The sequence below is a fragment of the Narcine bancroftii genome, chromosome 1, assembly GCF_036971445.1.
Source record: "Narcine bancroftii isolate sNarBan1 chromosome 1, sNarBan1.hap1, whole genome shotgun sequence".
NCBI lineage: Eukaryota > Metazoa > Chordata > Chondrichthyes > Torpediniformes > Narcinidae > Narcine > Narcine bancroftii.
This window is the reverse complement of record NC_091469.1, coordinates 213,228,358-213,243,704: the sequence shown is the minus strand read 5'-3', so window position 1 is coordinate 213,243,704 and position 15,347 is coordinate 213,228,358. Positions and strand designations below refer to the sequence as shown.

The window sequence follows — 15,347 nt, the reverse complement described above, 5'->3', positions numbered from 1 at the left end:
TAGATCTAAAGATATCTGTTGTCAGCAAAGAAACAAAACATAATTGCTCAGGGCATTACTGGTGAAGATAATCATTTTAGCCCTGCTGATTTTATATTTCTATGAAGGTCCTTTTTGTCACAAATCAAACTTCAACATCTGAAAAGGACGCTCACAGATGTGGTAAGCAGTTGGGAGAGTTGTGACCGAGCCATAGACCAGCAGGCGGGTGATAGTTATAGAGGGCACAGGACCCCAGGGGTGGGTTATAGCAATCGAGGGCATCGGAGAGTAGGTGAGTGGCGGAGGGGCAGGAAGCTGCTTATAACCAAGACATTTGGGCAGAAAATACAGACTGAATTGTACATTTCGAAAGAGTGCAGGCTGCATGGTCTTCGAAAGAGAGCGGGCTTGTTGGAAGGATATTTATGATAACATTTCAGATCCTGTGATTCATAAGTAGGGAAAAGGGAACAAGTCTGGAGAGTGTATACCAAATGTTGCAAAATATTGATTAGGTCATAGTCATTTTTAAAATGGTTATGAAATCCTCTAAAGCAGCCATTCTCAATGGAAACCATAACCTCCTGCTCTCTCCCTCCCCTGGGAGCCACAGCACATTTAACGGGGGCCATGGACTGAAATCATTAAATATTTCTGGGTTTTTTTGTGCAGTCGGTGGGAGAAAAGTATGGAAGAAACCAACTAAACTTGACTTGGAAGGGGGTCCATAAGCTTTGAGCTGGGTCCTAAGGGGACCATATTTTTAAAAAAAAGGGTTGAGAATGACTGCTCTAAAGTGTGTTGTTTTATTTCCATGGTTCCACGAATAATAATTTTCACCTGGTTGATCAGGTACTGTCAGTACCTTGAGGTGGCATTAGACATTTATTCAACACGGAGGAACTTATAAATATATATTATCAAAAAAATGTCAAATGTCAAAATTGTTAAAAGAAAATTCACATTCTGGTTTTTGTGTTTAGTCAACTTTGCGCCGTAGGAACAAGCCGGAACGCAAAGAGCGGATCAGTGAACAGACTTACCAACTGTCTCGATGGACACCACTCATCAAAGACATCATGGAGGTGTGTGTGCTTCTGTTTGGCTCAGTCAATGAATAAAACAAGATTCATTTGGTCATTTGAATGCTCTTGGAAATACGAAATTTAGTAGTCAGAGTCCAATTTCAGCTGGAGGATGAACTCATTGTTTTTGAAGAGGACAATTATTTCAAATTGCAGAGCATTGCTATTTTCATAGGCGAAGCTCAAATCCAATTCAGAATTATACAGCCTAGTAACAGGCCTTTGCCCCAGCTCATCTAGTAGTCCAATTTGTCCCATCTCCCTCTAAATCATTCCCATCCAAGGACCAACTAAATGTCTTTTTTTTAAATCACAGTTGTACCAACCTCAACAGATTCTTTGGTAGCTCATTCCATAAAAACACCACCTTCTTTGTGAAAAAAGTTACCCCTCAGATTCTTTTTAAATCATCTCTCTCACCTTAAATCTGTGCTGCTACTTTTAGACTCCTCATCCTTTTCTGTGCTGTTGGGATTTAATAAGCCTCCATAAAATTGGTCAGCCTTCTACAATCCAGGGAAGAAGTCCCAGTCCATCCAGGCTCTCATTATAATTTAAAAGCTTTAGTTCCAGTAATGTCGTGGTGAATCTTTTCTGCACCCTTTGCAGCTTAATGTTCTTCCTACAGTTGGACAATCAAAACTGCACACCATACTCCTAATGCTGTGCATGTTTGTATCATTATGTCCCAACTTCCAAAGGTAAGTGTACCAAACACCTTCCTCACCACTCTATCTATGTCGCTGTTTTCAGCAAACTATGTACCTAAATCTCTACTACACCCTCTATGGTCTTGCTGTGTTCTGTATGAGTCCTTCCTGCTTTAACATACCAAATGCTGTAATCTTAGATAATCCTCTTCAACATTAGTTTTGATGTCATCCACAAACTTACGAAGCAAACCAAACACATTACCATCCAGAGAGATACAAGACAATACAAATGCTAGAATCTGGTACAAAAAAGCAGTCAGCAAGTGAACAGCATCAATAGGAGAAAAAGAATCATGAGATTTTGTGTTGGAACCCTTCATCAAGACTGAGAAAGCAGAGCACAGAGATTGAGTGTCCCTGACCAACCCCTTCGACCCTCTACTCATTATATTGGGTTTCTCCCCACTGTCCTCTCAGTTTTGATGAAGGGTTCTGACCCAAAGCATAAACCATTCTTTTCTTCCCACAGATGCTGCTCAACCCACTGATTGTGTTTATGGCTACGTTCTTCAAACTATTACTACAGCTGAATATCGGGACCCACCACTGATCCCAGCAGAACACCACTTGGTCACAGGACTCCAATCTGGAAAACATCCCTCCACTACCACCAAGCCAGTTTTGTATCCAGTTGGCCAGTTCACCCAGTATATCATGTGGCCTCACCTTCTGGACCAGCCTACTGTGCAGGGCTACGACAAAGGGTCTTGTCAAACTTTTGGATTAAAACCTCATGATACACAATTTCCACCCACAAAGCCATGTTGACCATCCCTAACCAGTCCTTGCCTTTCCAAATGCAGCTAGATCCCTTCACTCAGAATGTTCTCTCCACTGATGATGGGCTGTCCAGGCTGTCACTCTCACTTGTGTTGCAGTCCTTCAATAAAGGAATGAGATTAGCCAGTGTTCTGGCTCCTTAACTCTGCCTGATGATAATACAAATATCTTTGAGTCACTGCAATTCTTTCACTTGCTTCTCATGAGGTCCACTGGATTGTGCCCCAGGGATTTATTCATTTTTAAGCATTTTTAAATGACCAGCCCTTTAAAGTCTTTTTTCAACACCCACACCTTCAATCCACGTGATCAGGTTCCTTGCTTCATGGCTCATTTTATCTGGAGATGGAGTTCAATCGATGCAAGAAGCCCTCCAGAACATAGAACAGTACAAAACAAAAAATAGGCCTTTCAGCCGACGATGTCAGCATTGAACATGATTCCCAAGTTAAACTAAATCTCTAATCCCTGCATATTCATGTGTCTTTCTACAAGTCTCTTAAACAATTGTACTACTACCTTGACAGCATCGTTTTGTGTGTTTTAAAAAAAACTTGCCCGATGTCTCCTTTAAACTATTTTCTACTGAAGCTAGGCAAGACAAAAACTAGAGAACATTGGTTAAGGTGAAATGTTTCAGGAGAACATGGGAGGCTTATTCATCAGAGGGTGGTGAGTATGGAATGAGCTGCCAGCTGAGGTGGTGGATACCGGTTTGATTTCTACATTTAGGAGAAGATTAGATAGGTACATGGATTGGAGGGGAATGGATGGTGGAGGTTGATGGGACTCAATGGAATAAATAGTTCAGTATAGTCTAGATAAGCCAAAGGGCCTGTTTCCCTGTTGTAGTATTCTTATGGTTCTATCTAATCCAGCCAACATTCTGGTGAATCTATTATGTACCCTTTCCAAAGCCTCCACTTCCTTCTAGAATAGGCAGTGCGGCACTTGGAGTATTGTGTTTATTGCTCTAAATTTTACATAGCTGCGATATTTAGAAATTGCAGGGGCTCTGGCAGAAATATTTAAAATGTCCTTAGCCACGGGTGTGGTGCCAGAGGATTGGAGCGTAGCTCATGTTGTTCCTTTGTTCAAAAAGCCTCCAAAAGTAACCTTGGAAGTTACTAACCTGACATTACTAGTAGATAAATTATTGGAAACTGTTCTAAGAGATTGGATATACAATTATTTTGATAGCCAGGGACTGATTAGGTATGGTCAACATGGCTTTGTGCATGATAGGTCATGTTTAACCGATTGACAGAGGAAAGGCTGTGGATGTTGTCTACATGGACTTTAGTAAGGCCTTTGACAGGGTGCCGCATGAGAAGTTAGTCGGAAAGGTTCAGACGCTCAGTATTCATGGTGAAGTAGTGAACTGGATTCGACAATGGCTGGATGGGAGAAGACAGACAGTAGTGGTGGATGATTGCTTCTCAGACTGGAGGCCTGTGACTAGTGGTGGTGCCTCAGGGGCCAGTACTGGGACCATTGTTGTTTGTCATCTTTTATGTCAATGATCTGGATGACAATGTGGTAAATTAGAGGAGCAGGTTTGCAGATGACACTAACATTGGAGGTATTGTGGACAGCAAAGAATGTTGTCAAAGCTTGCAGAGGGATCTGGACCAGCTGGAAAAATGGGCTGAAAAATGGCAGATGAAATTTAATGCAGACAAGTGTGAGGTGTTACATTTGGAAGGACAAACCAAGAAGGACATACATGGTAAATGGTAGAGCACTGAGGAGTGCAGTAGAACAGAGGGATCTGGGAATACAGGTACATAATACCCTGAAAGTGGCGTCACAGGTGGATAGGGTTGTAAAGGGAACTTTTGGCATATTGGTCTTCATAGATCAAAGTATTGAGTGCAGGAGTTAGGGTGTTATGTTAAAATTGTATAAGACGTTGGTGAGCCCGAACGTGGAGTATTGTATGCAGTTCTGGTCACCTAACTACTGGAACAATATGGTGCAGAGAAGTTTTACTGGATGTGGCTCAGACCTCAGGAACTGAGTTACAGGGAAAGGTTAAACAGGTTAGGACTTTATAATTAAAAAAAAATAGATATACCGCAATGTAACAGGCCATTTCCGACCTCGAGTCCATGCCACCCAATTTGCACTCAATTTAATCTACACCCCCGGTCTGTTTTGAAGGGTGGGAGTAAACCCGAACCTCTGGGGAAAACCCATGCAGACATGGGGAGATTCGCACCCTGGTCCCGATCACTGGCGCCGTAAAGACATTGTGCTAACTGTGACACCAGCCGTGGAGTGTAGAAGAATGAAGGGAGATTTGATAGAGGTATTTAATGAAGGGGATATGAGAATAAATGTAGATAGGCTTTTTCCACTGAGTGTAGATGAGATACAAAGCAGAGGTCATGGGTTAAGAGTGAAAGAGGAAAATTTTAGGGGGAACATGAGGGGGGACTTCCTCATACAGAGAGTGGTGGAGGTGTGGAACGAACTTCCAGCTGAAGTTGTGAATGTGGGCTCAATTTGAACATTTAAGAGGAATTTGGACAGGTGTGTGGATGGGAGAGGTATGGAGGGCTATGGACTGGGTGCAGGTCCGTGGGACTAGGCAAAAAAATGGTTCGGCACAGACTTGAATGGCCAAATAGGCCTGTTTCTGTGTTGTAATGTTCTACGGTTCTATGTCTTCCTTACTCTTCTGCCCGATGTCCCAACCACTGAAGCCAAGCACACCATAGGTCTTCTTCACCACCCTATCTACTTGTGCAGCCACTTTTGAAGACCTATAGACCTGAATTCCCAGATCCATCTGCACATCAATATTTTTAGGAGTCATTGCATTAACTGTGTACTTTGCCCTTATATTTGACTTTCCAAAATGCAACACCTCATACTTGCCTTCACGTCATCAACCATCTTTGTCACTTCTCAGAAAACTTAATTGAATTTGTCTTCTTCTAAGAAATTGTAAATGAGTAATTAGGTACAGAATCTGATTTTGAGAAATGATGATAAAGCTTCAGTCATTCTGGGCTGTAGTACTATTCTCCGATGCATTTCTCCTGCAGGATGCTATTGATGACAAGTTGGAGACCAAGCATTACCCATACATTTCTGCCCGCTCTACTGCTTCCTTCAGTGCCACTGCAGTCAGGTAAAATTTCCATGCACAACTTGTTGAAGTCCATGTTGATAAGTAAATAAGGCATATTTTAATAATTCAACTATTTTGCCCAATGTGTTGCATTGTTAATTTTGATTGTCAACAGCAGTGATTCTCAACCTTTTTCTTTCCACTCACATTCTTTGGCTTGGCTTCGCGGACGAAGATTTATGGAGGGGGTAAAAAGTCCACGTCAGCTGCAGGCTCGTTTGTGGCTGACAAGTCCGATGCGGGACAGGCAGACACGGTTGCAGCGGTTGCAGGGGAAAATTGGTTGGTTGGGGTTGGGTGTTGGGTTTTTCCTCCTTTGCCTTTTGTCAGTGAGGTGGGCTCTGCGGTCTTCTTCAAAGGAGGTTGCTGCCTGCCAAACTGTGAGGCGCCAAGATGCACGGTTTGAGGCGTTATCAGCCCACTGGCGGTGGTCAATGTGGCAGGCACCAAGAGATTTCTTTAGGCAGTCCTTGTACCTTTTCTTTGGTGCACCTCTGTCACGGTGGCCAGTGGAGAGCTCGCCATATAACATGATCTTGGGAAGGCGATGGTCCTCCATTCTGGAGACGTGACCCATCCAGCGCAGCTGGATCTTCAGCAGCGTGGACTCAATGCTGTCGACCTCTGCCATCTCGAGTACTTCGACGTTAGGGATGAAAGCGCTCCAATGGATGTTGAGGATGGAGCGGAGACAACGCTGGTGGAAGCGTTCTAGGAGCCGTAGGTGGTGCCGGTAGAGGACCCATGATTCGGAGCCGAACATGAGTGTGGGTATGACAACGGCTCTGTATACGCTTATCTTTGTGAGGTTTTTCAGTTGGTTGTTTTTCCAGACTCTTTTGTGTAGTCTTCCAAAGGCGCTATTTGCCTTGGCGAGTCTGTTGTCTATCTCATTGTCGATCCTTGCATCTGATGAAATGGTGCAGCCGAGATAGGTAAACTGGTTGACCGTTTTGAGTTTTGTGTGCCCGATGGAGATGTGGGGGGGCTGGTAGTCATGGTGGGGAGCTGGCTGATGGAGGACCTCAGTTTTCTTCAGGCTGACTTCCAGGCCAAACATTTTGGCAGTTTCCGCAAAGCAGGACGTCAAGTGCTGAAGAGCTGGCTCTGAATGGGCAACTAAAGCGGCATCATCTGCATACTCACATACCACTTTAAGTAATCCCTATGCCATCATACAGAGGAAAGAAAAAGGTTGAGAACCTCTGTCATAGAGGCATTTTGAATGCTGAAACACTTGGACCGAGTAGATGTGGCAAGGATGTTTCCCATGGTAGAGGATTCTAGACAAGAGGGCATAACCTCAGGACAAAGGATGCCAATAAAAAACAGAGCCATGGAAAAATGTATCTAGTTAGAGAATCGTGAGTCTGTGGAACAGACAGCTGTGGATCGAGGTCATTGAGTGTATTTAAGGGAGAGATTGACAGGTATTTGTTTAGTCAGGTCATCAAGGGTTATGGGGAGAGAGCCAGGGAGTGGGGCTGAGTGGGAGGAAGGATCAGCTCATGATTAGAAAGGCGGAGCAGACTCGACAGGCCAATGGACCTAATTCTGCTCCTACATCTTGTGAATTCACAATGCCAGTAAATGTGTAGTAAAAACAAAATGATGAAGGCATTTGGGTTAGGCAGCATCTGTGGGGGGGAAAAAGTTAACATTTCACGTAAATCAGTGCGGACTAGAAGGCCCGTTATGGCCTGTTTCCATACTGTAAATTGTTATATGTTATATAGTTATATTCATTTTAACCCTTCATTAGAACTGAGAAAGAGAAACAAGTTAGTTTTCAATAGCAGAAAAGCTAGTAGAGGGCACACTAAAGGAGGATGAAATTGACTTCTAATGCAAATCAGCTTTGTTGGTTATGGGATAGAAGTTGGCCAGTGCTCATTGGGCATCAGGTGATAACATGGAATCTCATTCAAAAGGTGGCATTTCCAGCATACTTTAGTGTTTCACAGAAGCATCTATTTGGATTCCAAACTTGAGCTTTTCTACCAATTTAGGGATCTAAATTCTCTCTGTTTCCAAAAATCACTTGGGAAATTGTGAATATTCAGAATTGTTGAGTGAAATTGCAGGTGGATGCAGAGGGTTGAGAAAGATGCTCTCTGAAAGGAGCATGGAAGAGAAGAGGTTGAAGCTGAAGGAAGGTGTAGGTGATGCACAGGTAATGGGAGGGGAAAGAGGAAAAGCAAAGAAGGTAAGAGAGAGAGCATATAGCCATGGGGTGTGGGTGTCGGGGGTGGGGGGTGGTGTGCTTCAACTGGGATAGGTGTTAATTGTTTATTGCCTGACCTTTGGAAATTTTGGCTATATGCTTTAGAAAGTGTTGTCTAGGAAACTGATAAAAGAACCATTTTTGCCAAGGAATTCAGTATCTGATTATTTTATTCCAACATATATGTCCATGTTGGCATTTCTGCTTTTGGTGATTGCCATAACTTGATGAAAGAAAGGCTGGGGCACGTGCTTCAGGCATTGGCTGGTACTTATTTTGCCATGGAAATGCCATCAGTTGCATTTGCATCCCTTTCTAAACTGGGACCCCCTCCACGTAGTCAGTATACAATGTAGCATGAACACTGGCTTGGAGCAAGTAGGAAAAAGAAAGTGGATGTGAAAAAACAAAGAGCACAGAGGAAGATGGTGGAGAGGAGAAAGAGAGAAGTAATGGAGCAATAACACTGGGAGAACTTTGGGTACATTTCCTCTGGTCAACTATTCTAAATTGTACTGTACTGCTCTAATTTGATCAGACACTGTTCTAAAGCAGCAATCCTGAAAGTGCCTTGTATCAAAAATACACTGTTCCACACGGTCAACTCAATGGTTTGTTATTGGGAGAGATTTTGCAGATTTAACTTCCACAGGGCAGATTACCCTAGTCATTTCAACAGAGTTATCCTGATTGTTAATGTTTTGGCAACATTTTTATGCAGCGCCCGATATGGACACTGGCACAAGAATAAAACTCCTGGAGAATACAGAACAGGCCCGCGGATGATCATTTTCATCATCGGAGGGACCTCGTTCTCAGAGATGCGCTGTGCTTACGAGGTGACTCAAGCAAATGGGAAGTGGGAGGTTCTAATAGGTAAGTATTATGAAGAATCAGCCATAAGGTTATTAACCGTGGTAAGTTTAAGTAAATTTACTTCTTATTTTTGCTTCATTTAATTAAATTAATATCGCTTTTCATCTTGCCTTGTGAAGTTCAAATATTTGAGAGTGAAATATTAATGCTTCACATTGTATGTGCAATTGCTTGTATTTTGCTGCTTGTTGTACTTTCTTGCTAATTTCTGAGCTTCTTATTACTAATACTGATTTTGTTTGCGCTTTTTTGGCTTGTTGTCCATTAACCACAATTATTTTCATCTTTTCCTAGCAGTTTTTCTTCTCTACTATTGTTTCAGTACTTCCTTGTTTCCAGGTTACCTGCACTGAAGCCTCAGCTCATGGGTTGAGGGTTCTGTCTGAGCAGGGTAGCTTCAACTTCACCCAGCAGGGTGTTTTATTTAGTGCACAGCGCAATAACAGGCCATTTCAGCCCACAAGTCTGTGCCGCCCAATTTACCTACATTACGTTCTGAATGGTGGGAGGAAACTAGAGCCCCTGTGGAAAACTCATGCAGACACGGGGAGAACATACAAACTCCTTACAGACAGCACGGGATACAAAATCTGGTCCCAGTTGCTGGCGCTATAAAGATGTTGCACTAACCACTACGCCAGCCGTGCCATTTGGCTTTAGCTGGGAGAGAGGCGCCAACCTTGTGCAATCTGCATGTATCTTTACTCGGCCGTCTTCTTTACCCTGGAAAGTTACTTAGGACATAAATTAGCATGTTGTAAGGGTGTTAGCTGGCCTTTGTTCTCCCACAGGTTCTACCCACATTATAACTCCAACAAAATTTCTCATGGACCTGAGACATCCGGACTTCAGGGAGTCCTCTAAGGTTACCTTTGAGGATCAAGCTCCTAAAGAGGAGTGAAAAATGCCACTAAAAAGTAAAGCCTCATAAAGAAACTCTTCTCTTTCAAAGGGTTTTCTTTGTTTACTGAAACTTTTCTTTCATAACTGCATTCTTAAAAAAAGTCTTTTTGATTAATGAACTTGTAACATTGTTTTAAAAAATGCTTTTAAATACTAGAAGAGTATTGTTATAAATTATCCTTCATTTGATCAAGGCTTGTACATTTTGCCATTCAGAGTTTTCCACGATCCTCTGAATGTTAAGGTTTTCCTTGCACGCAAAGTATGAACTTTGTTCCCATTTGTTCATCTTTTCAAATGAAAAATTAAATGACTAAGAAAAAGAAAACTTGGAGATAAATTTTTAAAACCCGTACTTTTTACAGACATGCAAATGCAAAGAGTCCATGCAAGTTCTTTATTTAAAAAGATCTTTATAGTTAAAAAATGTTTTGAAAAGAGAAACAAAAGTAGCCTTTTCCAGGTTGTAGAACCTTCCGTGAACATTCTATCAAATAAGATAAGAACTTAGTGGACTTGTGGAATGATTAACTGTGGTCTCGGTCCTTGTGAGTCTTGTGGTGATCAGCACCAGCCACTGTATTTGAGGCTGAGGGATGACCTTAGGCAGGTTTATAAAATCATGAGGTGCACAGATAATCTGTCATTTTCCCAAGATAAGGGAGTTTTAATACTAAAAGGGCGAGGATTTAAGGTGAGAGGGGAAAGATTTAAAAGGAGGTGAGGGACACCATTTTTACACAGAGGCTGGTGAGTACAAGGAATGAAAGCTGCCATAAGAACCGGTAACAGAGAATAGGAGCAGGAGGAGACCAACCAGCCATTTTCACCACCAAACAATATCATCACGGCTAATCAAGTGACTTCAGTCCCCTATTCCTGCTTTCTCTCAATAGCCCATGATCCCTTTAGCTATTAAGGCCACATCCAACTCTGCATGAATGTATCAAATGAACTGGCCTCAGCAACTTTGTAGTAGGGAGTTCCGCAAGTTCACAACTCTCTGTGATTAGATTCATCTCCGTTCTAAATAGCTTCCCCCTTATTCTTACATTCCTCCTGCTTCAAAGCTGTATAGTCCTGTCAGAATTTTATACTTCTCAATGAGATCCCTTTCATTCTTCTAAATTACAAGGCGTATAGCCCTAATCTATCTATCTTTACAAGTCAGTCCTGTCATCCCATGCATCAGTCAGGTGAACTTCCGCTGCAATAGCAAGAATGGCTTTCCTCAAATTAGGAGATCAAAACTGTCAACAATACTCAGTGTGCTGCCTCATTCAAGGCCCTGTACAACTGCTATAAAACCTCCCTGTTTCTATTTTCAAAGCCTCTCACACTGAAGGCCAACATGCCGTTTGTTTTCTTTTGAATATTTGATTTTCAAAGACTCATATAGATTCAGACAAGATGCTCTTTCAACACTTATGTATAACATACAGAGTCCGTTTTTTTCCCTCCCTACCCTCTGCCCCAACACAACAGAGAATAAAGTTATATAAATTATACAAAAAAACGCAACTACCCATGAGGTCAACGTCTGAAGAAAAACCCCAGGTACTCAAATTAAAAAGGGATAAGGGTAAAAAAAAACAAACAAGAGCCTGTCATCTGCCCCACGTCCCACTTCTTTGATCCCAATCATTTCCCTGCTGGGATGGATTGTTTCATTTACTTTATTCCAAAGGGGTGAAATTATATCTGTCTCTCTATGTGGTTCAAATAAAGTTGCCACATCTAACGAATGTGTTACATTTCCTCCTTAAATTGTACATGATTTTATCCAGGGGAATGCACTCTGTCATTTTCATATTTCATTGTGTACTATTTTTTTGGGAGTTCGAATTCCACGTCACTGCTATACATTTCCTGGCTATTGACAAGGCAACCTTGGCTGTTTGCTTTCTTCACTGCCCAATGCACCTTCATTCCATCCTCCAATGACTGATGAACCATAAGATTCAGGTCTCACTGTATCTGTCTTTCTAATTTCTCCCCATTCGTTTAACAATCTGTCTTCCCATGATGGCCACCAAAGAGGGTAACCTCACAATTATCTACATTACACTGGCCTATTCTTCACATACCTATATAACCCTTTTCAATCATTTTTTTATGTTCCCTGTGAGTTTACACTCAGATTTCTCCCTTCTAATTTGACCCTGTCTTCCTTGCTGAAGTCTAAACCTTCCAGTGCCCAGATTTTTGAGCCAATGTTTTATGCCCCTTAGGGTTTAATGCTATCCCTGATTGCTCTCAAAATGAGATGAGGTGGATACAAATACAATGTTTAATAAACATTTACACACAGAGAGGAAAGTTTTAAAGGATTTTGGCCCGAATTGCAGCATATGGGACTAGCTTGTGTAGACAAGTCTGTCAGAATTGATGTCCATGCTGCACATATTAATATGTTTAACTAGGTACTTTTCCTTGCTGGAATTATGTCCCCTCCCGCATTTCCTAGCACAAATCATACATAGGCATTCATGCTGTATTTCTAAGAAACTGTGAGGAGTCCTGGATAACTCTACTTTTCCACCTTCTTGCACTAATCCACTGGCCCACCAACATGTGAGTGGACTTTTATGCTCTGTCCTCGTGCTGTGGTATCCCCATAGGCAAGTTTAATTTCTAATGTATTTGTGTGTGAGAGAGAGAGAGAGAATGTGTGTGTGTGTGTGTGTGTGTGTGTGTGTGTGTGTGTGTGCATGTTTTTTATCTGCATGTTAAATTGATGGAGCTGTAACTGAATAATTACAGAGCTCACTTTTACAAATCATTAAAGACCTTGAAATTCCATTCACTGTTTCTCCATAGTTCATGGCAGGTGGAAAGCAAGAGCCACCTGGAGGTTTTCCTAGCCCCCAGAAAAGAATGTCTGCATCCTAGCTTCTCCCTGAATTCTCAGCATCTCACTATCCACTGGGTCAATCTAGGAGCTCTCTGCCTCACCATTATAGTCTTCCCATGTTCCTGCTGATGGCTGCAGTGGGGACGGTGCCTCTTGAGGGTTGATTCCTCTCTAAAATTAGTAAGTGGACAAGTATCGGCGGGGGAGCCTGTTTAGAGTGAGGTCTCTGCAGGAGCTGGGCAGACAGTTTTAATGGAAATCTTTATCACCTTTTAAGCTGTTTTGGGCTAAGTTTGTAATTTTTTTGGACGATGAGCTGAGGGTGAAGTATCCATCTGAAACACATAAAATGGGTAAATTTAACTTCTAAGCAAGTCAATCAGTCAGAGAATATAAAACACTTAAAGCCGTAAAGGAATTCTGTGCTATTAGGAAATGAGATAAATGCAATTTTAAAATGTTACTTTAAAAATTTACATTAGTTCAGCATATGACAATAACTTGCAGCTCCGCCATTCTAAAATGTGTTGTCTCTTAACTGCAGGATCGACACATGTTCTCACTCCCCAGAAGTTACTCAACTCACTAAAGAAAATGAACAAGCCAGATGAAGAAGCTAGCAGTTAAGAGCGAAACTGTACATCAAAGTGTCCACACACTCTTTATTCCCAAATGTTTCCTTCCCAGTGAGGAGAATATTACTGTCTGTGAAGTTTTGGTGTTGCATCTTTGTAATTCAACATGTATGCATTGAGCTAAATAATGACTTGTGAACTTTAACTAAATCTGTTTAACAATGGATGCAACGTTTTGAAACAAAAAGCTACATTAAACTGTAATGACCAAATCTTATAAGAATGTTCTCAGTACTGCTAGGATGTGTCAATGGTAGAATTATGTTCGTTTATTAGTGTACATTTTCATTAGTGGAGGAAAAATTGCATGTATTTAATCTTAAATGAGCAAAAATAATTCCAGTTATAAGAAAGCTGCAGATAATGATGGGACAGAATTGGTAGGGGCTACTAATGAACTGCTTCCCATTCATAGTCTTCAACAAAACCATGTAAGATCCACAATCCAAAGATACCTTCTGCATTCACTGAACGTCAGAGCCCAGATACAGCTCCTCCTCCCTGTTTGCTTTGACCAAGGTTTATTTATATTAGACTGGTATGAGATTATTAAGAGACTTTTCAAATGAAGGTGATATTTGGATGAAAATTCCTGAACACATTCCTCCACTAATCTTCAAAATGAAGTATTCCTCATCTTTTATGTGTAGTGTCAAAGTCATGCTTGCAAAAAGGGCCAATGTTATTTCAGTATTGTAATTAGCAAAATGTTTTATTGGTTAGTATCAAGGTAAACCTAATGCACTGAGATATGTAGTGTGTATGCCATTTATTACTGTATAGTCCACTGGTGACAACGTGAAGTAGCTCTTTTAATTTTTTTAGTGTCTATGCCCTATGTCTGTATTGTTCTGTGAAGCTGTTTTGTGGTTATTGGGAAGATTTTTTTTTTCTGGGCATTGCTGCATCTTCCATTTGTTGAAAGGCATATTACCTTCCAGTCTCTGCTTGCCATTTACTTGAGCAAAGGCTGTGTGATGCACTGACTGCTTTGTAATGCAAAAAGCTTATTTTGCCATTGTATATGATCTCTGTGTCAAGTCATATTTATATTGAAGTTATTTATCTAAGAACTTAGTCTGCCTTGATCCCATGTTCCTTTAAAATTTCATCAGATACTGCATTCTATTTGTTCAAGCACAAACTGTACTTTATGGTACTGATACTGAACAGACAAATAAATCAGATCTGATAAAAAATTGCTTGTAGAATTGTAAGCTGCAATATCTTTTCTGGTTTTCTGAATGGCGCAAGAACTTCGAGTAACTTCTTGCATTGCACTGCTAGAGATTTGAAAGAGTGACTCTCTGGATTCTTCGACACCAGTTTCAGACGCTTCTTCATTCAGAGTTACCCAACTACTGGCACTGAATGTTGTGCTGTTTAGATTCTCCATCATTGTTAACTGAGTGCAAGGTTCATTAGTGAAGATATAACTAATGCATTTGATTTCCACCATTCTAACTAATTGTGCCACCCAGCACGTGTGTTTCTGCAGTAATAAGTCTTTCAACCGATATTTATGGTAACAAAACAAGTTTAAAACTGACCTGTTAAAGGACTCGGGATATGTTGCAGAATATTAAAACCTGCTATTAATCTTACAAATATTTTTTTCAGTTTAATTCTGTTTTAGTTCAAGCACTTCTCTGCTCGCCTTATCCATTCTATTTGCCTGCATGAGCTCTAACTCCATCTTTACTTTTAAAAAAATTTTTTTAAACTGTTTTAAATTTTATTTACAGCACAGTAGAAGCCGATTCCGGCCATTTAGACCCGTGCCGTTTAATCACACCCAAGTTACGTTTTGGAGGTGGAAAGAAACCAAAGCTCCCAGTGAAAAGCCACACAGGCACAGGGAGAACGTACAAACACCTTACAGACAGTTCCGGATTCAAACCACTACACTAACCACCTGTCCCAAAACCTTTTAAACATAGTAATTGTATTTGTCTGCACCTTCCTCAGGCAGCTCATCGCAGATAACCATGTGAAAAGCTAACCTCTCTGATCACCTTTACATTTCTCTCATTCCACTTACACCTGTGTTCTTTGGTTCTCATCTCCCCTTGCACAGGGGAAAGGACTATTGTTTCCATGCTCCTCAATTGTATAAATTTCTCTGAGGTAATCTCAGGCTGGATTTCTTCTCACAT

At 41.2% G+C, this 15,347-nt stretch overlaps 1 protein-coding gene across 2 annotated transcripts in view; it reads left to right on the top strand.

Annotated features, from left to right (window-relative positions):
• Nucleotides 1-14,663, top strand: part of stxbp1a (syntaxin binding protein 1a) — a 118,279-nt gene extending 103,616 nt beyond the window's left edge. Inside the window, exons 16-20 of one of the 2 annotated variants that reach the window (XM_069890262.1) lie at nt 966-1,067; nt 5,614-5,699; nt 8,645-8,799; nt 9,591-9,716; nt 13,101-13,189. In XM_069890262.1, coding sequence (XP_069746363.1) covers nt 966-1,067; nt 5,614-5,699; nt 8,645-8,799; nt 9,591-9,700 — 453 coding nt within the window. In that variant the 3' untranslated portion in view covers nt 9,701-9,716; nt 13,101-13,189. Of the gene's footprint in view, nt 1-965; nt 1,068-5,613; nt 5,700-8,644; nt 8,800-9,590; nt 9,717-13,100 lie in introns of both variants that reach the window. The other variant, XM_069890272.1, reaches the window with a different exon arrangement.
• The last annotated feature ends 684 nt before the right edge of the window (nt 14,664-15,347 follow it).